Source organism: Schistocerca americana, chromosome 1 (genome assembly GCF_021461395.2).
Source record: "Schistocerca americana isolate TAMUIC-IGC-003095 chromosome 1, iqSchAmer2.1, whole genome shotgun sequence".
Classification (NCBI taxonomy): domain Eukaryota; kingdom Metazoa; phylum Arthropoda; class Insecta; order Orthoptera; family Acrididae; genus Schistocerca; species Schistocerca americana.
The window spans coordinates 1,094,942,491-1,094,968,440 of NC_060119.1; the positions used below are offsets into that span (position 1 = coordinate 1,094,942,491).

The 25,950-nt window shown below is 41.5% G+C and overlaps 1 protein-coding gene across 1 annotated transcript in view; it reads right to left on the reverse strand.

The window, feature by feature from the left end:
• Positions 1-25,950, reverse strand: part of LOC124596580 (acid sphingomyelinase-like phosphodiesterase 3a) — a 152,396-nt gene that overhangs the window by 86,670 nt on the left and 39,776 nt on the right. The window contains exons 3-4 of the mRNA XM_047135774.1: positions 18,969-19,138; positions 11,812-12,010 (exon numbers count right to left, since the gene is read on the reverse strand). Coding sequence (XP_046991730.1) covers positions 11,812-12,010; positions 18,969-19,138 — 369 coding nt within the window. The remainder of the gene's footprint in view (positions 1-11,811; positions 12,011-18,968; positions 19,139-25,950) is intronic.

Genomic DNA, 25,950 nt, shown 5'->3' on the forward strand with positions numbered 1-25,950 from the left:
TAATGTTCGAGTTATAGGATAAAGACAATTTAAGTTAGTTCATCTCAGCTGCGGTGATACTAGTAGATTGTTTGTATTGTTCTCTGTCCATAATTAATCATACTATAAGCAAAACACCGGAATATATAGTACATGCTAGTATCCATTTTCTGACAGTATTTGGCAAATATAGGTGTCATGTAATCCACTTGCCTGTGCGGCAAGCAACAGTGTTTTCACGCGGCATCGAGAACAGGTCTAAAGCTTCCACGTAATTACTGGACGCCATATCATATGCCGGTAAATTGCCTCCGTTGCTGATGGGGTTAGCACAGGCTAAAATCATTTGGCTCCATAAATGCAATTAATTACGAGAACAACCGTGCATCTCTGGCACCAGAGCAGGTAACGGCCTCAATAGCCTGAACGCAACTTACACAACATTTGTTCCCTTTCTGAAAAAAAAATCATTCCACGGAGATAAAAGCTTCAAATTCTGTAGACTGCCCTTAATCAGTCGTAAATTACAAGAAAATATTTGTGTAAGATGTGCAGTTTACGTAACAATGTATTTGGAACCGTAAAAATAGCAGTACTGTGCTTAAGGTAATTATTTCGTTCCATGTTGTTCTGAAGGAATATTTTCTCCCAATTTCCTCTATTACTTAGATTCCGAATGTGCTAGTTAAACACATTACGTCAACAAAAAAAGAGAATATAAAATTACTGTAAACAAAGCTGGGTGAGCCTCAGTAAATTTTTCAGTACCAACCAACTAATATATTTGCCAGTAACGTAAGGGTCATTGCGATAATTAGAAACATTTATGTGACCACCCTGTAGTCGCACAACACTCAAATAATTTACACGTAGCCTGCAAGCTGCATTATTTCTGTGGACATCGTGCGAATGATATATGAAAGACAGAATTAGCAACATTTTGATAACGTAAAATTAGTTTCACAGTCTCACGCGTACGTTGGCAAATGTGTTTGTACTTTCCTTCGATATTTCACAGGCGGATCTGACGTTATCTTTCAGTAACATTATGGGAACTTCAACATTCTATTTATTGTAGAAAGCGGAGAACTAAGTTCACTTTAGGGAGAAATTTACTAAAATGTCTGAAATGGACTTTAGAATAATTAAAATAGTAAATTATTATTACAGCTTCTGAAAACAAAAAGAATCTCGCAGATATTATTGATTGACCACTGAAATAAACATTTATTTCTCTATGTGGGTGCGTTGTACTCTGGGTCATTCTATCTCAGACAGCCGGCCGCTGGTGGCCGTGCGGTTCTAGGCGCTTCAGTCTGGAAACGCGCGACCGCTCCGGTTGCAGGTTCTAATACTGCCTCTGGCATGGATGTGTGTGATGTCCTTAGGTTAGTTAGGTTTAAGTAGTTCTAAGTTCTAGGGGACTGATGACCTGAGATGAGATGTTAAGTCCCATAGTGCTCAGAACCATATCTGAGGTCATCAGTCCCCTAGACTTAGAAATACTTAAACCTAACTAACCTAAGGACATCACATACATCAATTCCCGAGGCAGGATTCGTACCTGCGACCGTAGCAGCAGTGCGGTTCCGGACTGAAGCACCTAGTAGCGCTCGGCCACAGCGGCGAGCTGCACGGGATTTCTCCGCTTCAACTTTCATTTACGAGGGTTGAAACTTTAATAGTGGAAACTATTTATTTACAGCTCCTACAAAATAGATACGTGTTTCAGAGTTGTACAGCACTGTGTATTACCCGTTGCCAGTGATGTGGAAGTCGTAAGATACTCATAGCAGTGCCAGTTGTGTTGACAGTTCGAGCGGAGCGTTCTATTGTCCTACGAATTTGTAGCAGTTCTGAAGCGAATGCCGTGAAGTGTTTTCTTCAGTTTAGAAATCGAGCTGAACTCGCGAGGGCTTAAGTCAGGGGAGTGCAGGTGGTATAGCAATTAGCAGCTCCATCAGTCAAACAGATCAGTAACAGCTTGCACTGAACGCGCTTGAGCATTGTCCTGCAAAACGATGGTCAGGTCCTGCAGAAAGTGTCATCACTTCTGTCTCTATGCTGTTCATTTTTGGAAACAACCTACGACTCTGCTCAACAACCATACACTGCTGTGCTCCAAGTGTACACTCTCTGAAATTACTTCCTCAAATTAAGGCCTATGTTTGATATTAGTAGATTTCTCTTGGCCAGGAATGTCCTTTCTGCCATGCTAGTCTTCTTTTGATGTCATCCGTGCTCCATCTGGTATTGGTTATTACGCTATCTATGTTGCAAGAATTCCTTAACTTCGTCAGCTCCGTGATCACCAATAATGACATTTTCTCTCTGTTATCATTTCTGCAACCACTCGTTACTTTCGTCTTTCTTCAATTTACTCACAATCCATATCCTTTACTCATTAGACGGTTCATTCCATTCAGCAGATCCTGTAACCCTTCTTCACTTTCATTGAGGACAGCTATGTCATCAGCGAATCGTATCATTCATTTCCATTTCCATCATGAATTTTACTTCCACTCCTGAACCTACCGTTTGTTTCCATCACTGCTTCTTCGATATAGAGCCTGAACAGGAGGGGCGAAAGACTACATCACTGTCTTACATGCTTTTAATCTGAGCACTTCATCATTTGTGTTCCATTGTTACTGTTCCCTCTTGGTTCTTGTGCATATTATGTATTATCCGTCTTTTCCTATGGAAATGCAAATGAAATGAGCGTTTGGCGTCATTGGCCGGGAGGCCCCTTGCCGGGCAGGTCCGGCCGCCTTGGTGCAGGTCTTATTACATTCGACGCGACATTGGGCGACCTGTGCGCCGGATGGGGATGAAGTGATGATGAAGACATCATAACACCCAGTTCCTGGCCGGAGAAAATCCCCGACCCAGCCGGGAATCGAACCCGGGCCCGTAGGTCGGTAATCCGTCACGATGACCAATCAGCTATAGGGACGGACGTCTTTCCCTATAGCTTACTCCTATTGTTTAAGGATTTCTAACATCTTGGACCATTTGGCATTGTCGAACGCTTTTTCCAGGTCGACAAATCCAATGAAAGTGTCTTGACTTTTCTTCAGTCACGTTTGCATTATCAACCGCATAGTCAGAATTGTCTCTCATGCCTCTTGCTTTCCTAAAGCCAAACCGATCGTTACCTGATACGTTTTCAGGATTGTTTTCCATTCCTGTGTATATTATTCTTGTCAGTAACTTGGATTCACGCGCTGTTAAGCTGATTGTGAGATAGTACTCGCAATTGTCGGCTCTTGCAATTGGAGCATTGTGGGTGATGTTCTTCCGAAAGTCTGCTGATATATCGCTAGACTCATCCATTCTACACATCAATGTGAGTAGTCTTTTTGTTGCCACATCCCCCAATGATTTTAGAAATTCTGATGGATTGTTATCTCTCATTCCTACCTTACTTGATCTTAAATCTTCGATAGTTCTCTTAATTTCTAATACTGGATTCCCTATCTCTTCTAAATCTACTCCTATCTCTTCTTCCATCACATCAGACAAACTTTCCTATCATAGAGGCCTTAAATGTACTCTTTTCACCTATCCATCCTCTTCTCTGCATATTACAGTCGATGTCCCGTTGCACTCATAATGTTACCAGCCTTGCTTTTAATTTCACCGAAGGAAGTTTTGGCTATTCTGTGGGCTGAGTCAGTCCTTCCGACAACCATTTCTTTTCCGATCATTTTCAAATTTTTCATATATCCATTTCATCTTAGATTCCATGTGTTTTCTATTTATTTCATTCCTCTGTTACTAGTATTTCAGTATTCCTGAATTTTCCTCTACATTTTTGTAGCTCATTCTTTCATCGATCAACTGAAATATTTCTTCTGTTACGCGTGGTTTCTTTACAGTTACCTACCTTGTACCAGTGTTTTTCTTTCCAGCTTCTGTGGTTGCCCATCTTAGAGATGTTCATTCCTCTTCAACTGTACTGCCTACAGGGCTATTCCTTAATGCTGTTTCTACAGCCTTAGAGAACTTCAAGCGTATCTCATCATTCATAAGTACTCCCGTATCCCACTTCTTTGCACATTGATTTTCCTGACCAATCTCGTAAACTCCAGCCTACTCTTCATCACTCCTACACTGCGAACTGATTCTGTATCAGCTCCTGGATACGCCCTACAATCCAGTATCTGATATCGGAATATCTGTCTGACCATGATGTAATCTAACTCAAGTCTTCCAGTATTTCCCGCGTTTCACCAAGTACACCTCCTACACCAGTGATTGTCGAACAGGATATTCGCTGTTACTAGCTGAAATTTATTACTGAACTCAATTAGTCTTTCTCCTCTCTCATTCCTAGTACCAAGCCCACAGCCTCACCTGACCTCTTCTTCTGCTCCTTCACCTACAACCGCATGCTAGTCCCCAATGACTATTAGATTTTCATCTCCCTTTACGTACTGAATTACCCGTTCAATATCCTCATTCACTTTCTCTATCTCTGCATCTTGAGCTTGCGACATCGGCATCTATACCTGAACTATTGTTGTTGGTGTTGGTTTGCTGTCGATTCTGACAACAATCCTATCACTGAAGTGTTCACTGTAACACATTCTCCGCCCTACCTTGACGTTTATAAAGAACCCTACTCCCTTATACCACCGTCTGCTGGTGCTGATATTACCCTATGCTCATCTGAACAGAAATCCATGTCATCTTTCGATTTCACGCCACTGAGCCCTACTGTATCTAAATTGAGCCTTTGCATTTCGTTTTCTAGCTTCCCTAACACGTTCAAGCTTCTGGCATCCCACGTCCCGAATCGTAGAACGTTATCCTTTCGTTGGTTATTCAATCTTTTTCTCTTGGCCACCTCTCCCTGTGCTTTGGCCTCCCAGATCCGCATTAGGGGTTGCTGCAGAATCTTTTGCCAATGATGCGATCATCATGACACTTTTTCAACTACAGGGGGCGTGTCCTGTGGATACACATTACGTGTCTTTAATGCCGTGGTTCCATTGACTTCTGGATCCTCATGCCACTGATCAACGCTGATTCTTCCGCCTTTACGGGGAGTTTCCCACCCTATAGGCGAGAAACTGCCCTGAATCTCTTTTCGCTCCTCCGAGCTCTTTGGTAAGACAGTTGGCAGTATGAGGGTCACTTATCATGCTTAAAATTTTCGGCCGCCATTGCTAATTTTTATTCAAAGTTTAATCGTTGGGGGGTTGGAACCCAGAACCGAAAATGTTTTAATTTCCAATCAAAGACGCTATACCGAGGCAATGGGTACACCGTTACATCGTGTATTTAAAACAAGCCTGATTTCCCTCTTCATCGAGGCTTGACTAGTTCCACTCGTACGCAAAAGGCGCGAAATGTAAATAGATATCCATACTGAGACGCAGAAATATGCCTACAAACTTTCGTTTATGTAGCACAGCTCACTGATGTTGCTGCGACTTTTTCAATCACTGTGCAGCACATAACAGGCAATGATTATCATGTTTTAGTCGCAACACCGGTGCATTCATTCCCCCACTGCTGTCCAAAAGTCATCCAGGGCATTTCCATAGAGTGAGATGTGTGGTTCAGATTTTAAACTCATGAAATTATTAATCTGCAGCTTTCGCTGTTTTTGTGCAATGGCCTCCTTTTCTGCAACCTGCACGACATGTTTGAGTCATAAGCCATCAGGCTTTACCGTTGTCCATTAGTGCTGACAAATATACCAACGACAGGTCTAGATTCTTTTCACTCGGAACGACAATTACAGTAGTGTTATCCTTCGACATTGTCAATGGGGAGATAAGCGACCTGTTGATGTTAAACATGTGTGAATCAAAATCCTACTGAATCAAAATCCTATCTCAAGATCGCACATTTTCTTTATTGATTACCGATTTCGGTTCATTGACGAGCCATTCTCAGATCTAAAATACAGAAAATTGCACACAAAGGGTGAAAAATAAAAAAAAAGACATTCAATATTAGGATTCCAATTCTGAAATGCATACCTATCTAAGTGCTGTTCAGTGTGTCGTCATAGTTAAGTATAGGCATAAGGGGAAAAATATTGATTTACATAACTACGATTTTTCATTTTAGGTAACGTATTTCATTTTGCTCACCATATATTTACGCATGTTTTTATTATGTCACCTTTTAATATTTTTTACCTTACGCCAGGATAATTTTTTATTTATAAAAATTTTTCATTATATTAACATCTTGTCTTGTTAGAGTTACTCATGTATTCCATTAGGTGGACGATGGAGCCATGTGGCAGTTAGTGGTTTTGTATAACTATGACGCTACACCTCAGCAAGTTGGCTGACATCTGTCACAAAGACATTCTCTTGTCGTGGGGTGAATATTAGAAATGATCTGTTGTTTGCATCGACTCACGGGCGTTGCAAGTATCATTGCTGTCGATCGTTTGTACACATGTGTAACAGTAAGAGATCTGTAACAATGTTGGATAAGTGGTTAATGTTGTCAATTTTCGTAAATCTACGAATTTTAGGTAAGGTGTTTCATATCACTCACCATATATTTTTGAACGTTTTTATAGTGCTACTTTTTAACATTTTTCCTGTTACGCCTGTAGATTTGTTATTTAACTAAGGCCACTTAGCTCTAATAATACGACGATTAGTAATGACTGTCACACACTGAACAACATTTTAGCCTTGTATCTATTGCATAGTGGAAATTCTAATATTGAATGTATTTTTGATTGTTCACTTTTTATATGCAATTATCCGTATTTTGGATCAGAGGATGGCTGGTCAGTGAGCCGAAACCGGTATCAATAAATAATATTTGCGATGTTGACGTAGGATTTTTTATCCACACACGTTTTAATTACAATAGTATTTTCGAAAAGGGGCCGGTGGTGAAATTGCCCTTTGCAGTCTCCTCGTAGGGATACATCACAAAATTTTAGATTGGAACGTTTCAGAATGTTGGTTTAAGTGGTAAGCAGGTTAACGTACGTATGTTTGTTCGTTTACGAAACAAGGACATGGTACGTTGATTGCGTTTCTCTTAATTAAGGAGTTGCTGTCTGCAACCAGTAGTCAGCGCGGACTTATAGCCCTGTTCAATGCGAATGAGCATATACTAAAACTAGTATTTCTATGTATTGTGTACCTTGTAGCTTTATATGTCTGCGCTTGTCATTCATCCAGTTTGTGACGACATATGACTGACAACATGTTAACATTGATCAAGAATGTCAGAAAGTTATCTGATATGCGACCTAAAGACGAGTTGTTCGAGTACAATTTTAGCTGCTGATAAAATGAAATGTCACTTATTAGCTATTACCCGTAAAAACCAACTAAAGACCTGGCCAAGGAGCAAGCACCGCCGTGTTTACATTGCAGGAACAGGGATGTGAGGTAGCTGCAGCGAACTCTCCAATAGTCTTACAGTGGAGGCTGACACACGCCAAACATCTATAGACGCCCTGCGTAGCACTAACAATTAAACGTATACTGGCTCTTTTTTTTGGCAACACACCTGGGAAACTGTCCAATTTGTCAGTATTTATTCACATAATATGCTTGAGTCCACATTTCGCCTAAATATACCTCTGGACACTTTAACACTTACACATTTTAATCAAAATATGAGTTTAATATAGTTCATCTTTTGTTTTCAACTATTTTGTTACGTTTGTACATGATAACACTATTCTGACGCCGTTTGAAAGCAAATTTGACACCCACAACAAATATTAACGATGGAAAAAGGACGAAGTAAGTCCCCTCACAATCTACTTAAATGGCACTGGATTTCGTCGTAGTGAGACAGCTAAGCACGTATAGTGTTGGACTAAGACGGTTGAGATCGTCGGTTGCATACGAGTCACATGTTAATTAATATTATTTTATTTGTTTAGGAGTCAGAATTGTTTGATGTATAACATCGTAGTGGAGAAGACAGCTGAATTTAGGTTAGAGGCTGGTTTCGAAAAATTGTCGTATTAAAAACTAATGTAGCAAAATTTTGATGACGAAGTTTCCCTAAATTGGACAACGGCCTTGCCGCAGTGGATACACCGGTTCCCGTCAGATCACCGAAGGTAAGCGCTGTCGGGCGTGGCCGGCGTCTGGATGGGTTACCATCATAGCCGCCATGCGCTGTTGCCATTTTTCGGGGTACACAGTTTTAATCTGCCAGGAAAATATCATATCAGCGCACGCTCCGCTTTAGAGTGAAAATCTCATTCTGGAAACATCCCCCAGGCTGTGACTAAGCCATGTCTCCGCTATATCCTTTCTTTCTCGAGTGCTAGTTCTGCAAGGCTCGCAGGAGAGCTTTTGTGAAGTTTGGAGGGTAAGAGACAAGGTACTGGCGGAATTAAAGCTGTGTGAACGGGGCGTGAGTCGTGCTTGGGTAGCTCAGTTGATAGAGCACTTTCCCGCGAAAGGCAAAGGTCCCGAGTTCAAGTCTCGGTCCGGCACACAGCTTCGATCTTCCAGGAAGTTTCATATCAGCGCACACTCCGGTATAGAGTGAGAATTTCATTCTAAAAACATCCCCGAGGCTGTGGCTAAGCCATGTCTCCGCTATATCCTTTCTTCCAGGAGTGCTAGTTCTGCAAGGTTCGCAGGAGAGCTTCTGTGAAGTTTGGAAGGTAGGAGACGGGGTACTGGCGGAATTAAAGCTGTGTGAACGGGGCGTGAGTCGTGCTGAGGTAGCTGAGTTGGTAGAGCACTTGCCCGTGAAAGGCAAAGGCCCCGAGTTCGTCTCGGTCCGGCACACAGTTTTGATCTGCCAGGAAGTTTCATAGCATCGTACTCTCCACTGTAAAGTGAAAATTTCATTCTAGAATGGTGCCATATTTCACGACGATAATGCGCCCATTCACACAGCCTGGACCGTACAATCGTGGTATTAGGAGCATGCAACTGAACTGCTGCGTCTTCCCTAGTCAGCACCGCCCCCACACTTGGAACATTATCGAATCCTTGTTGTCGGCATTGGAGCGTCCAACCCCTTAGTAATAAACCATTCCCAAGGTACAGGTGTTCAGATTATTTTGTCTATAGCCTGTATTTGGAAAATGTCATATTATCTCTTCTAACTCCTGTAGTGACGAGTTAGGCGGAAATCTGTGCTCCTTTGCCGCCCTCAAGGGTTTGATAACGTTGAAGTCCGGGTACAGTGCTGGCCAGAGAAGTCGCGGCTCTTCAGTTGCATGCTCATAATGCAACGATTGTACTGTCCTGCCTGTGTGAATAGGTGCCTTGTTGTCCTGAAATATGGCATCATTGTTGGGGAACATTTGAATCATGGTGTAAAATTCTTTATTTACACAACGAGTTTTGTCGTCTGACCGTCACCAGGCTCATAAAAGTACTCCCAGCATCATATTAAGCGTAATATAAGATTACTATGGTGAGGTGACGAAACCATTAATAACACATTGTTATATGGTAACATAAATTACATCCTCATTCTATAAAAGCTGTTCTCAGCAGGGTAGTCAGTCATTTTGTAACTGTAACCGACGTTAACGCTGTGAATAGATTCATGACCTTGAAGCTTGGTCGCTAAGACATTTACTACTATCAACTTCGATAAGTTAAGTATACACGTGGGAGTCTTTCAATCTCGGAGAGCTTTTGCGATTAATGTGTCTCGTGTAAACAGCACCGAGAGTCTCCTCGCAGGCAGTATCCGACAGTGCAGGTATTCTCAGATAGTCGTCGCAGAGTTGTTTACATTAGGAACGAATTTTCGCTGAAAGTTACTATCGCTTGTCCTTTCAGTAAGTGTCTGAGAGTCTTCGAGAGCAGATGTCGGAAGCGTTTACACGCATTAGGAGGAGAGCGTCTGCAAGACTGAGAGATCACTCTCCGCGAATTTGTTTTTGCCGTACGTCTGAATAAGAAGGAAGAGGTTGCGATGGAAAGGCGTCGGCCTGCAGCTGCACTTTTAATACTTCAGTGGGAAAGAAGAAACGTAAAGGACCGTATTCACGTCGAGTAAGAGAGCGGATTGGGCGGTGGAATGATTTTGGAGCATGCAAGACTCTTAATGTAGAGCTTGTAACGGAAAATCCATAACAATATTGAAATTTTACGAGAATGACAGCTATGGAAATGGAAGAAATAGTTGCCAATCTGGATACTATTATGCACAAGTTTGTTAATGTTAAACATAGACTGATTCTAACACTAATTTTGCTGCCATCTCGAACGTTTATTCTCTTCAATACTTGGTAAAGTGACAATTGCGATGATACGATATTACATCAGTTTCATTATGATGTCTTTAAAAGTTCAAAAGCCGAATAGGGTGTGCATCCAATAAATGAAGCATTTCCGAACATACATTTATTCGAAAGTCTTGCTTGTATTGACTTAAGGAAACACTAGTAAACTGCTGAAGATCTGATCCCAACACTCAAAAGTTCTAGATACAGAAGTATTGCTTTCCGAATTCCAAAAAGATTGCATTCAAGCATAAATTTCTCAGTATTAATTAATCTGTGTCATAAAATTACTTTGCTAGATTCTTTGTATTATCGATATTCTGATAAATATCTTTACTGGAGGTATTAAAAACTGTAGCCATTTCAGCCAACAAACTTTGCTTCTTATCTTATTTTCTGTAGTCCAGTAATTGTACATTGCATAGCGATGGCCTTTCCTCGTACAAATTAATTTAATGAACAACTTCGTCCTGGGTTCTCTTCATGGCAGCTTCTTTTTTTTCCCCTGACACATTCTCTTTTAGTGTGCATCCATCACCAGTCTGGTCTCAACTGCCTGGCAATGGTACTCGTACTATGCGTATATAGAACGCCTTCTTTCACTGTTAATGTTGCGCCCTAGTCTATTATCAAATTTCTGTATTAACGTGGGATCGAGTCTCGTCAGTGACATTTTTTTTATTTTCGTTTGTAAATTGTATGTTACATGTCTATGAAGTTTTTATATGTTATTTTTTGAGAAAGTCTACAACTTTCGTAACAAGATACCTGCTGGTGGTGTTCGGTTAGCAGATAAAACAAGCGTTTTCTACGCTTAGAAAGATGCCGCGCCTACATATTGTGGTTCAAACACACAGTTTCGAGAGTTTATCTAAAGTGTGTGACTACGGCAAAATGTATTGCCCTTCAGTCTGGAACCGCGCTGCTGCTATGGTCGCAGGTTCGAATCCTGCCTCGGGCATGGATGTGTGTGATGTCCTTTGGTTAGTTAGGTTTAAGTAGATCTAAGTCTAGGGGACTGATGTCCTCAGATGTTAAGTCCCACAGTGCTTAGAGGCATTTGAACCAAAATGTATTTCTAATTTGTGGTAGTGAACGAACTGTGAAATACAGCACAAATCTGGGACGCAATATGTTTCTCAAGCGCTCACCGAGTCCTCAGTTCTCTCTACAACGCTGGCATAGTTTTTCTTGTCTTAGAGCTACCGCGAGCAGCTCTCGAGAGATGTAGGTTAACGCCTACACGTCTAAACTCGCAGAGCGCCACTATCTCAAGCTAAGTATACACGTTTGAATTTTTCAGTCTAAGAGCACTTTTGCGAGTAATTGCCCTTTGTGTGTGCTGCGGGAACAGAGTCAGCTCGCCGGCAGTATCCGAAAGTGGGACAAGAACTCGTTCTACACTAAACTGGAACGTGACTGCAGCTAGTCACATCACCAGGCCTACAGTTCGCTTCTTCGAGGGATAGCTAATATCTTCCACCTTTTTGTTGTTCTTCTTGTTCTTGGATTGTGTTACGTCTGACAGTCACTTGCTCCGCAGTTTTCGCGTAAAGGTTAAGGTGGCGAAGACCTGTCAGTGCAGCGGCAACTGGTGAACCGGCAGCGCGCGATTTACGTACCACTCGTGTCGTAGACGACGCGGAAGCAGTCCGCATGCAGGTGTCCGAAGAACTGGCCCACGATGATGGAGCTGTAGCGGCGCACCAGCTCCAGGTAGCGAGCGTTGAAGCGCTCGCGGAAGACGGCTCGGGCCGGCGGGGTCACCAGTCCGCTCGTCCGCTCGTCACCGCCGGGAGGTACGTGGCCCACGATGTACACCTGCGAGAAGAGCAGCTCTCACAAACGCTGCACAGCACGATGTAATATTCACTCTGACATACACTGAGGCGGCAAAGACATGGGGGTAACATGTGCGCATGTACAGATTGCGGTAGTATTGCATACAAGAAGTACAAAAGCGAAGTGCTCCGGCGGAGTCGTCATTTGTACTCAGGCAACTAGTGTAAAATGGTTTTCGACGTGATTATGGCCGCTCCGACGGGCTTTTGCAGACTTTGGAAGGGGAATCTTCGTTGAAGATAGATGCATGGATCATTTCATTTTGGAAATCCTTAGGGGATTCAAAATTTCGAGATACACAGTGTCAAGGGAGTGTCGCGAATATCAAATTACCTCTCATCGCGGACAAGACAGTAGCCGTCGGCCTTCATTTAACTACCGAGCGCAGCGGTGTTTGCGTAGAGAGACAAGCAAGACTGTGTGAAATAACCCCAGAAATCAATGTGGGACGTACGACGAACGTATCCGTTAGAGGAATGCGGCAAAATTAGGCGTTAATGGGATATGGCAGCAGACGAACACGCGAGTGCCTTTGCTAACAGCGCGAAATGGCCTTCAGCACTTCTCATTGGCCCGTCAATATATCGGTTCGATTCTAGACTACTGGAAAACCGTAGCCTGGTCGGATGAGTCCCGACTGCAGTTGGTAAGTGCTGATGGTTGGGCTCGAGTGTGACGGAGACCTCACGAACCCATGGCCCCAGGTTCTCAACAACGCACTGTGTAAGCTGTTGGTGGTTCCATAATGGTGTGGGCTGTGTTTACTTGGAATGGACTGGCCCCTTTGACCCTACTGAACCTGCCGGCCGTGGTAGCCGAGCGGTTATAGGCGTTTCAGTCCGAAACCGCGTGACTGCTACGGTCGCAGGTTCGAATCCTGCCTCGGGCATGGATGTGTGTGATGTCCTAAGGTTAGTTAGGTTTAAGTAGTTCTAAGTTCAAGGGGACTGATGACCTCAGATGTTAAGTCGCATAGTGCTCAGAGCCATTTGAACCATTTCTGAACCCAACTGAACCGATCATTGACTGGAAATGATTACGTTCGGCTGCTTGGAACCATTAATGGACTTCATAAGCCCAAACGGCGATGTTAACGAGTCATTCAATGGTTTTAAGAACATTCTGGACTATTACAGAGAATGATTTGACCACACGTATTCCCCGACATCTATCCCATCGAACATTTATGGACATAATCAAGAGATTAGATCGTGCACAACACCCTGCACCGGCGACATATACGTATCTATGGTTAAATTTTTTGCATTCCACTACGTTACAAATTTTAACTTTTTGTTTCTCCTTGTGTTGAGAAGAAACATCGGGATTCTGAATTATAAGAGAATAGACAGTCAGATCATGTGAACATTGCAGATCCCGACTTTATAGTGGAGAGGAATCAGTACTATTACAGCTAAAACGATATAAATGATTTGGTCAGAGATCTAGGTCTGACCAAGTCAAATGCCGAGCTTTTGATATCATGACTGAACCAATGAAGCGATGGGAACCGTTAGATGCAAGTGCAAAACTCTCAGGTAAGAGAAAGCGTTATGAAACTTTCTCCGCTTTCTTTCCTTCTAACAAAATTGTCTCTGCATTTGTCATGAAATTCATCTACATCTGCATGAGTACTCTAAAAATCACAGTTAAGTGCCTGGTAGAGGATTCATCGAACCACATTCAAAATAATTCTGCAATATTCCACTCTCGAACAGCGCGAGGAAGAAACAAACACCCATATCTTTCCGCGCGATCTCTAACTTCCCTAATTTTATTATAATGATCGTTTCTGTCTATGTAGGTAGGCGTCAACAAAATATTTCCCATTCGTAGGAGAAATTGAAATTTCGTCAGAAGATTCCGCCGTAACGAAATACGCTTTAGTTTTAATGGCGTCCACTCCAACCCTGTATCATGTTCTTGACACTATCTCCCCTGTTTCTCGATAATACAAAGCGTGATGTCTTTCTCTGAACTTTCACGATGGATTCCATTAATCCTATCTGCCAAGGATCCCGCATCGCGCAGAAGTACTCCAAAAGAGAATGGACAGTCGTAGTGTAGGCAGTCTTTCTAGTAGATCTATTGCGCTTCTAACTGTTCGGCCAAAAAACCGCTGTCTTTGGTCCGCCTTCCCCACAACATTTTATGTATGTTCTTTCCAATTTAAGTTGCTCTTAATTGTTGTTCCTAGATATTTACGTAATTTTTCGGCCTTTAGATTGGACTGATTTGTCGTGTAACCAGAGTTTGAGCGATTCATTTTAGGATTCATGTGGATGAACCCACACTTCTCATTATTTAGGGTCAACTGCCAATTTTCGCATCAAACAAATATCTTTTCTAAATAGTTTTGCAATTCGTTTTGATCGTCTAGTGACTTTACTAGACGATAAATGACGTCATCAGCAAACAACCTGAGACGGCTGCTCAGATTGTCTGCTAAATCGTTTATTTAGATAAGGAACAGATAGAAAAGGAACACTACCTTGGGAAACGCCAGATATCACTTCTGTGTTACTCGATTACTTTCCGGCCGTTACTGCGGACTGTGACCTCTCCGACAGGAATTCACCGATACAGATGATATTCCATAGGCACACAACTAGATCACAAGTTGTTCGTGAGGTACGGTGTCAAAAGCCATCTGGAAATTTAGAAATATGGACTAAATATTAGCGGTGTGTTTGACGAAACTTGAATCATATTGAATCCAAATGACTGGTGCCTCCTCATGGACAACTCAGCAAAGAGCCTCAAAGCTGTGAAAGTACAAAATGAGAACAAGTACCCATCTTTTCCTATGCCTCACTCAGTGCATCTCAAAGAGAAGTATTGGAATATTAAGATCTGGAACTACGACTGACGTACGCGGGCCATTCGGAAAGTAAGGTCTGGTCGATCGTGTAATTGAAACCACTGTGAATATCAATAATGTTGTACTTGCAACAGATACCTACACCTTCCAGCTACTTCTCTAAATTCGTCCCTTCGACTTAAAATTTCGTCGTTGCATTGTACCAACTTTCCAATATCCTCGTCATAGAAGGCAGCCGCCTGTGTTTTACGTTAGTTCTCTACGCTGGTCAGCAGTTAAGTGCCTGCCAAAACGTTGTCCTCGTTGTCAGTGATTAGTGTAAGCAGACAGACAATCACAGGTAGCCACGTCCGTGCTATATAGTGGACGATGAACGTCTTCTCATCAAAAACGATGCAGGAGCTGTCTCATTGCCCTTGCAGCATGCTGAAGACAAGTGTCATGAAGAAGGAAATGCATGACACTTACGTTATGTGGGCTGCGTGAAATCACGGCTGACCCCCATATTTGGCGGGAGACACTTCTTCTTGGCATGTTTACCTATTCACCGTGCATTCAGAAGTGGGAAGAGCGATGTAACTCGGTCGATAGACATGCCAGAGACACTTCCCAATACATCTGTGCAAAACCTCTTAGGATTTTCCCTGTGGTTTCCATTTCGTGTCCGATTGGACCTTAATTTCCCAATAGCCCTCTACTGAAGAGTATGGATTTGCAGTAAATCTCACAGTTTCAAACATGGCTATCTCTCAGCAACTGTGTAGAAGTTTCTGTAGAGGAATCACACAGCCGACCGTTTGGAAATAACTGTTTGGTACATTGACCTAGGTTTCGATACCTCTAAGGATGTCTTCATCAGAATGAAGTCTTAAAAAAAGAATTCATAGAAAATTAAGTTTGACAAAATTATTAACGAAGATGATAACTGTCGTGGCATACAGAGGTTACTTACTTAAAATTCCAATGCGAGAACTAGGTACTGTTCTAAATAAAAATAAGTTAATTTCAGAAGTAACAAATTCCTGCTAACAAATACAAAGGTTGACATGAATAATTAAATTTTTACTAACTATTCAGATATAATCAATCTTAAAATAGCATTTAATTCCCAAAGATAAAACTCGTGTTACGTATTGTTAGTATATCTCTGGAGGCGTGAAGGCTTGAATAAAATCTGTCACGTACTGGGGCCGTTAGTAAGCCAGTGGTCTGATCTACCGTCGTATAGACCATCAACGATTGTCACCGATGCCACTATGTAATTGCCATCTCTGCTGATGCATTAGTAAGTTTATTTTCAAACCGACTCTGCTCTATACAATTACTACATAAAGTCTCGCTAAACAGAGATGTTGCACCACAAATATGGAAGAAAATAAAGCCAACTGTTAGGAAAAAGAGCCTATCGCAGAAGATTATATCTTCTAAAGAAGAAAAACCCTGCCACGTAAGTGACTGATGAGCTTAATATGAGTCCAGAGAATGAAGGTCAACAAGAAAAAGAAAACATTAACGATACAGTTGTTACTGTAAAATCGTTATAGAACATGCGCTAAGCTTGCCTGTTTTTCGAGGTCTGAGTTTTACGCTTTCTAAAATTATTCGTCAGTCTATATCTTGTAATATTTGCATCTGCTTGTCTGCACTCGATTGTAGTCTAGGTTTTGTATCAGCTTCTTCCTTACATTTACTTAGATGACGAGAGTTTTAAACCGGACACTTAATCACACTAAAATGAAAGCTAATTTGGAATGAAAATGAACCTGTTTTACTCGTAGATAACCTTATCTCTGCAACATGCCTGTCTTCACAGCTGTTTCAAGCAACGTTGGAAATGATTTATACCATGTGAACGAGAGTGAAATAGCACATTCACCATGCAATGACAATCCCCAGAATTAGTACTAAACCTTAATGGTTTGTACTGGAGTAGCACTGCAGATTTATTTAGCTTCCAGCAGCTTGTGTTCAAACATTAAGAGTGGCTTTCTTTGCGAGTAAAGGTATAAAATCACAGTGATTATCATGTAGGTACTGCATGCTTCTGTTCTGAATGCCTGAGGGCGTTCAATACTGTATTTGGTTGGTGTATAATATCTTTTGCCCAAAATTTTTTCTAATGAAAGGACTTACGAAGCCACAACTTTTGAACCAAATCAAAATTGGTTACAATGATTAATCGTAAATTAAAAAATAAAAGTCAGGTGACAAAAGTCACGGGAGATCTCCTATAGCCCCACGTAGTGCAGCAGTTCGACATGACATGGACTCCACAAATCGCGGGTAATTGCCTGCAGAAATATTGAACCATGTTACCTCTATAGTTGTCCATGATTGCGAAAGTGTTCTCCATGCTACATTTTGTGCACGAACTAATCTCCCGATTATGTCCCATAAATGTTCGATGGAATTCATGTCTGGTGATATGGGTCGTCAAGTCAGTCTCTCGAACTGGCCAAAATGTTCTTCAGACCAATCGCGAACAATCATGACACGCTGACACGACGCATTGTTACCCATAAACTTTCCGCCGTTGTTTGGGTTCATGCAGCCCATTAATGGCTCCAAGTAGCCGAATATAATAATTTTCAGTCTATGATAGGTTCAGCTGGACCAGGGGACCCAGTCCATTTCATGTAATCATAGCCCGAACATATATGGCGCCATCACCAAATTGTACAGTACGCTGTTGACAAGTGTGTCCATGGCTTCGTGCGGTCTGGGCCGCACTCGAACCCTACCATCAGCTCTTGACAATGGAAATAGGGGCTCATCTGACCAGGTCACGGTTTCCCAGTCTAGGATCAAACCGATATGGCCACGAGCCCAGGAGAGGCACTGCATGTAGCGGGTCTTTGAATTTCGCCGCGCTACACTCGTTCCCTCAGATATAAATTTTACCGTCGCAGCTGTATGAGTGCTCGACAAAAATGTAACTCTTTTTTTTTCTATCCGTCTTTTGTCTCTCGAGAGCGGAAGCTTAATGCAGACGTAAAAAAAACTTATTAGCTAGTCTTGATCTGATTAAGACGAAAAATCTTAATGTGTAGACATATTGTGGAAGTTGTTATGAAATTCGGGGGATGGAAGTAGCAACCTAAAATAAATTGCATTCAGTATCAAGATGATTCTGAGTTGTATAAATTAGTGATGCCTCGACGATTGCAAGATTTCGGAGCAGCTACTACGATTTTTCACGCAGAAATGAAGAAGGAGATTTTTGAAGACCTGGACGCCGCCCGAAAAGAAGACATGTTAACATGGTAAAGGATGAACTCTTATCTACGCCATTTCCCCCTGTTAATCACATTTTGTTATTCTCTGTTCTCTTTCAATAATTTTTGTAGTGGAAATTGGTTTGACTTTTGCTCAGAAACGCCACAAAGACCACCCCAACAATAGCTTTTCCGAATTACGAAGTCCGATAACTTTTCTGTAATACGAAGTCCGATTTGCATTTCATTCTTTCCCCTTTTTCATGGTCATTAACGATTTTAAAATCCCCTTTTTATTCACCATTTCTTCCCACATTTTCAACGTTTTCTTTTCCTCTCTTTATCTTTTTTATTAACCACTACATGCAGGCTATGTCGTGTTGTCAGCAAAGGAACTCGCGACGTTCGTCTGCTGCCATAGTCCATTTACGCAAAATTCCGCCGCACTCTCTTACCGGATGCTTCCGTCGTACGTCCCAAATCGATATCTGCAGTTATTTCACGCAGTGTCGCTTGTCTGTTAGCACTAATTACTGTACGCAAATGCTGCTGCTCTCAACCGTTAAGTGAAATCCATCGGCCACTGTGTGATGAGAGGTAATGCCTGAAATCTGCTATTCGAGGCACATTCTTGATACTGTGGACCTCGGAATATTGAATTACGCAAAGAGTTTCGAAATGGAATTTCCAACGTGTCTTACTCCAACTACCATTCCGCGTTAAAACGATGAAAATTCTCGTCGTGCGGCGATAATGACATCGGAAACCATAAATATGAATCATCTGAGTTCAAATGACGGCTCCGTCAATGCACTGCAGTTTTATATCATGTGTACGCGAGCCCATGTTTTTGTCACCTCAGTGTACAATGATGGGAAGCGCTGCCCGCGAGGGTACGCACCGTCTCCCTGTTGTTGAGCGACTTCTGAAGCGTGTTCTCCAGCCACGCCCACTGACCCGCCGGGTCGTCGTCAGACCCATGGGAGGCGCCGCCCACGCCGATGTAGAGGTTGGTGTTGATCAGTATGAGTCGTAGCTTCCTCTCCTTGCGCTCGATCGTGTAGTAGCCGCCTGCAACAGAGATGTAAATCTACACATTTGGCGCCATGAGTTACAGGAAATCTGAGTAACCAAACTGTGCATGACCAGAAAGACAAATGTCCCCCGTATGTTTGACACGCAATAAATTAGTTAATCGCAATTTTACTTTCAGAAACGTTTTACCAACGATGCAAGACATACTGTGCCAGCTAAATTAAAAGAAAATGATTTGCCGTTTTGCTACTCCATTGCTTTTTCTATTTATAGAATTCTGATGGCAAGGGTATAAGAGTGACACCATATGATTGCTGAAGCTGCACAACAATACGAAACGGGAGGAGTTGATTATAAAGCTAATAAAATACACAGTGAATCCGGAAATACACTAACAGCAAAAAATAAGAAAAATCGCAACACCAAGGCGTGTTTCTAAATGTGAAAGATGTCTGTTCAAATTTAGCGTCAGTCGTATAGGAGAGGCGCTAGTAGCTCCATTTGCTTTAAATACACGCTGTAACGGTCGTGAGCGGTAGTTACTTTTGAGATTTGACGTGGTGAGTTGATGTCAGTCAGGAGTGCCTTTAAGACGAAAAAGGCGCCGTTATCAGCCCCTCTGTGAGTTTGAACAAGGTCGGAAAATAGGGTTACGAAAAGCTGGATGTTCCTTCTGCGATATTGCAGAATGAAGCGGCAGGAATGTAGTCATTGTGCATGAGTGCTACTCACCAGAACGTACGATCCAGGTGGCAACTGCGAGAGGAAAGACAACAGTGTTCGTAGTATGGCTCTGGTGCATCAGACTGCATCTGCAGCAACAATTTCAGCAGCAGTTGGCACAAAAATGACACGACGACCTGTAGCGTGCATTACACTTGTAACGCCAGAAATGCATATCCTATTTCCATCTATTGTACTATAAATTTTTCCTTATTTTGTTACATGAAGATATGACATTTCGGTGCTTTTTATATATTGTAATGGTTTTACAATTTGTATGTATGTATATTAATACATTTACGTCGATATATAATTGGTTTGTTTTGTGAATATTATTTGTATTTATACGCTGGGTCTGGCTAGGGAAAACTATGCTATCGAACGATTACATCGATAGGTCGTGTGGAGAACCAAAGTGTTTAATATCTTTGGTAGTGTTAACTCTGCCGCATGGAGCGCGGGTTGGGAGAGTCTGGCTGGAGTAGGGCGGTGGAGCAGGAGTGTTGTGTGACGCTCCCGCGAGTTGCCGCGCTTTCGGGGTTTGGCAGCATGTAATTGCGCTCGACTTGCTATGATAGCTTCTGACACGGTGTCGCGGACGGGAAGCATTAGCTGGCGCACATCAAGAGCCCATTTCGCCTGGTGTTGAGAGGGAGGCGCGCCAACATCCAGCTTCTGCAACAGCGACGGCCGACAATGAGTGACTGTCGCCACCTCCCCGATCGACAACTGCAAACCTTCAATCAGCCAACAAGGAAGACTGGAAGCACGTCAAGTTTTACAACTGTATGGCACACCTCAGCTTTTCAAACTGGTCAATTAGTGTCACCAAACTTACCATGAACCTTTGTTGCTCATTGTCCCAATTGCATTACCAAGCAGGGTCCCTTCCTTTTCCGAAATGAACTCGAGTGTTGTTGAAATTCAAACGCCAGCATTAAAACAATATAATTCGATTTCACTGCTTTAATTTCAAAGTTCAGTTAAGGTGTTCATAGCTGGCTACAATATTTAGATTATTAAGCACAAATGAAGAGTGCGAGTTTTGTTACCATATTTTAGCTTACCTGTGACTGCAGCTCAGCTTGGCACGTACTAAATTTTACTATTGTTAAATGTTCAGAATCATTTAATTCAAGTTCAAAGTTATATCTCTTATTTCTAAATTGCGTAGATTCTAGTAGCTTTTGAAATGATTGTTGATGTAGCCCAAGACTAACCTTATTTTATTGAATTTCGTAGTGCTTCAGAAACGTAGTTGACTATTAATTTCAGTCACTAAATTAACTTTCAATTTTCCGGTTTTATTAATTCTTTTGCTGAGTTAAGTCAGAGTGTAGCGAAATTTATTACTTCTGACAAACATTCAGTTTTCACACAACACGTGTCAACCTTCAGTTGCCACGCTTTTAGTGCTAAATATATGTGCATTAATCTTTCATTTTCAGTTATTATAGTAGTTGTCCATATAGAGCTTTGGCGACCATAATTTTCCCCAAATCTCAAATATCTAATTAACGCCAATTAACTGTTAACGTAACGACAGCACATTTACTTTCTTTATTAACTGTACCCCTTTTCAAAATTAATTTTCACCAATTTCATTTGCATTTTTCCTTTCATTAAGATGTAACCCTTTCCTCCCTCTTTACCGACAAATTAACTTCGGTGACGATTGCTTTTCCCAAATTTCCATTAGGTGCACGCGGTTTAATTTTTCACTGTCATTAAGGTCGATAAGTGAGGGGCAGGTTACACACTGACTCTAAACCACCGCCATCTGCGATTTTAGTCGTGTCAAACGAGAGCTCATTTGAGGGGAGAATGGAGGTCTGTTGTATTTTCTGATGAAAGCTGGTTCTGTTTCTGTGCCAGTGATAGCCGTGTGTTGGTTAGACCAGTGGTAGACACACTGGACCATGACAAGGAGTTATGGTCCGGGATGTGGTTTCGTGTGACAGCAGGAGCACTCTCGTATTCAAACCCCGCACCCGGACTGCAAATTTGTACATCAATCTGGGGATTAGATCTGTTATACTGCCACTCATGAACAGCATTCCAGCGCTCGCCCACATACCGCTGTCGTAACCCAACGTGCTCTATAGAGTATCGACAAGTTGCCTTGCCCTGCACCATCACCAGATTAGTCTCCAATCGAGCGCATACGGGGACATCATAGACGACGACTTTAGTGTCGTCCACAAGTTGGATTAACCGACCAGTTGCAACAGACGCGGAAAGCCAACGCACAAACTAACATCTAGCACCTGTACAACACAGTGGAAGCACGTTTACTCACTTGCATTGAAACGTCTGTCGGTTAATGGACCAACATTTCACATTTGCAAATGTTGGACGTGTTCTCGGAGGATCCACGAAGGCATGGTTTACATGCTTGGAAAAGATACAATGGCGACTAGGATCCACGCAGGCATGGTTTACACGCTTGGAAAAGATACAATGGCGACTACAGTGAACGAAATATGAGATGATGTTGCGTTTTCAGAATGTTACCGACCTAACCCAATAAAACCAAAAACACAACAAAAATTGCGGTGGTGAGACGAGCTTAGCGTTAACTCTAGACTACGGCAAGTATTGAACAACGTGCAATTATTTTCAGTTGTGAGTATTACGCTGAACAGTCGAGATTAATAACAAGTTAATCAATGGAGACATCACTTCATATGAAGCATCAAAATGAAAATACGGCGGCCGAACTCCCCCAAATGGGGCATCCCGGCCAACAATGCCATACGATCACTTCATTTTTTTTTCTTCAAATATCAAATGACGGAAAAAATGTTCCAAACATTCACTGCCAGATGTCGTATGGTCTTTGTGAAGAGCTTTGGTTCCCAGTAAGTTCGAAGTGTCATGAGTCAAGCTCTCCTCCGTATAGCCTGGGATGATTTCACAAGATAATAAATAGTCTAAGTTTTTGGTGAAGAGGCACTACACGTGAACCGTGGCCGAGATTTTGCACTTATAGAGAAACGGAGAACGGTAAACAAGGGCTTTTGTTTCGCAAAATTTACGCAAATCATGTGAAGCTGTGTACCGATTCCATGCAAGTCCAGTGAATAAAATAGACTTTCTTGATTTTAAAGATGCTTCTGAAACATTTTTGTGAATGTAAATGTGTCCTTATACTTATCCATCACAAATAGATACATGAAAATTCATATTTTGGAACGGAATAATGGAAAAATGAAAGTTTATTCAGAGCAAAGCCTATAACAGACGCATGACATACCGTACATCATATGAAAGACCAGATATGATTATCAGTTGCAAAATAGAACTGCCTGTTGAAGAAGTTGACAATTTTTCCTCAATACCACGGGGAATTTTACAGTGAACTTGCAACGTCAGATCCGAAGAATAGATGTTATAAGAAACAGAAGTTACTACTTAGATATTGTTTTCTTAAATTTAACTATATTATTTCCTTGTAACAGATTAAAACAAATGTGAAATGGTTTTTGTTGACTAGAGTCCTGCTACTGCTGACGTATTTCTGCGCTTTTAATATCATAAATAAAAGTTAGTGCTTCTGTGTTAATGGCGCATGAAAGAAGAGCTTTCTTGTTGGAACTTACAACCAGTCTGTTTCCTGATATGGCACTTTGAAAATTCTGAATAAATTATTTATTTTCTTAACCGTTTCATTAATTTTTTTTGCAGTGATGAGGTCGGCAACATCATTTTATGGTATCAGAATATTTTCTCAGCTTTTTGGGTGTACAATAAGAAATATATTATTTTTTTAATTCTCCTATTCATATGATATCAGCAAACACAACAATACATACATTTTAAATCCTGCTGCATACAGAAAGCTACAGACGATTTTATAAATAATAGATATCCAAATGTGCCACAGCTACAGATCATACACAAGATGAAGACAGCAAACTTTAACAACTTCCTCACATAATCATTCCAGGTAATGACTACTTATGTTAGCTATTAGATTACACTGTTATTTATGTAAGTGGACTTGAATAAAACTTGTATTAAATCTCGATGGAAGTGAGAATAATAAGTAGTACACCATTTGGCTAATAAGTAGTACATCATCTGGCTAAATGTAGTAATTCGTTTTAAAGTAAACTGAAAAATTGGATGTAAGCATATTCAGAAAATTTGTTGATAACATTTGTAACACTGTATTGTTTTTCTGATGAAAGATCGTAAAACGATAGCAATAATTGTGGGTTTATTGAACTAATGTGTATATATGTGGAGACTGTTTACTTTAGAATCTTGGTGATTGTTTCAATATTTAACACGTAGTCAGTAGTTTGTGATATCACATTTATATCAAGTATTCAAGATCGCGCAGCAGTGCAAACATAGTCTTTGGTTTCGAGATTTTCGTCAGGGGAGGCTTTCGTCTTTTGGATTGGTGTTGTATTGGCGGCTGTGCTTGACGGCCATCGAGATAGTCTGGGCGGCTAAGCAGTTGCCCTACTAAAACCAGGTTCGGGTATCAATCGTTGGAATAATTATGGTGAGAGTAAGCTAGAACTTTAACTTTTGATCGGGGGTAGAATATTTGATGGTGCTTTAGGAGAACGAGTTTTAGTGCCGATAGGAGCTTTATTTGTGGGACTAGAAGCAGAAGTATTTTAAATATTTTGCTGCAGTTTATACTTAGATACGGTATAGTGGGCTAAACTGCTTGATTTGCATTGGTTATTTGTGATAAAGAACGTAAATTTTACGTCCCGATTACTAGCGAGCAACTGTACTGTCCGACTTTGAGTGCTTACTTTCGAATTTCGTAATTGAAGAGCTTTTATGCGAACAATGCATGCACGTGTACCATATATACTTCTCCGCTGCGCTGCATTACTTGTTATTTACCTTTGTTTCCAATTTAATCCGCAGTTCTGTAACGCTACCGTTCATACATGTGTGAAATATTTGCATGCACGTGCTCCATATATACTTCTCCGCTGCGCTGCATTACTTGTTATTTACCTTTGTTTCCAATTTAATCCGCAGTTCTGTAACGCTACCGTTCATACACGTGTGAAATATTTGCATGCACGTGTTCCATATATACTTCTCCGCTGCGCTGCATTACTTGTTATTTACCTTTGTTTCCAATTTAATCCGCAGTTCTGTAACGCTACCGTTCATACATGTGTGAAATATTTGCAACAGTCATTTACTGCATTTAAACGATGCTTCCACTACATTATCACTCAAATAGGATTTACCCATACAGTTTACCAATTTATGAATTATCTCGCCAACCTCCCTACTAAATTATAACAGTCTAAAAGTCAGTTCATCAGTAAATGCATGGGTTTCAGAGTGCGGAAGCACGAACGACTCTTAAGACACTGAAGTGAACAAAGATAGTAGACTAAGTCGTAGATTGTTCCTCACCAAGACTGCCGGAGTAGTCGCAAGGGTTCCCTTACTTTGCTTTTCCGTTGTTCGATCTCAAGTGGCCAAAAGTTCCTGCAGATACTAATAGTGGAGCAAATCGACCCAAATTTCTTCTTCTATCACGTCAGCAGACAGTTCCTTTGCCTTCTAGAGCCCTCATTGTGCTGCTTCTACCTATCCGCTCTTTCCTCTGCGTTTAATAGTGGATTTCCTTTTTCACTCTTTTATGTTGACGCCTTAGCTTTTAATTTCACTGAATATTTTAAATTATTTATATTTTGAATTTATCTGTTGTAAAGATCGCTTTATTTTTCATTACTACACACTTTTGATGCTACCATATCGCTTTGGAAACCAGCACAATTCCTGTTTAATTTCATTTCCACGTAACTTACATTGATATGTTCCTATCTATTCCTGGATTTTTTGTAAATATCCTTCGTCCAGCCATAAACTTGAGTAAACCCACATTCCTTACCTGTTAGCGTCCTCTCCAACTTCTGTACCTGCAGTATTTAAGAATGTCGATTCCTAAACTTCCTCCATTACACGAAACCAGACCACGGCAGGGAGAACGGAATTGTTTCCACGCCCCTGCATAATGCGTCAAATGACGCCGTTGACAGAGTATGACTCGGCTGTCGGTTGGTACCAATGGGTCCACCAGGGCCTGTTGACGAGGTTTACGAACCATCTCCAGCTTAGCTGGCGACCGTGGT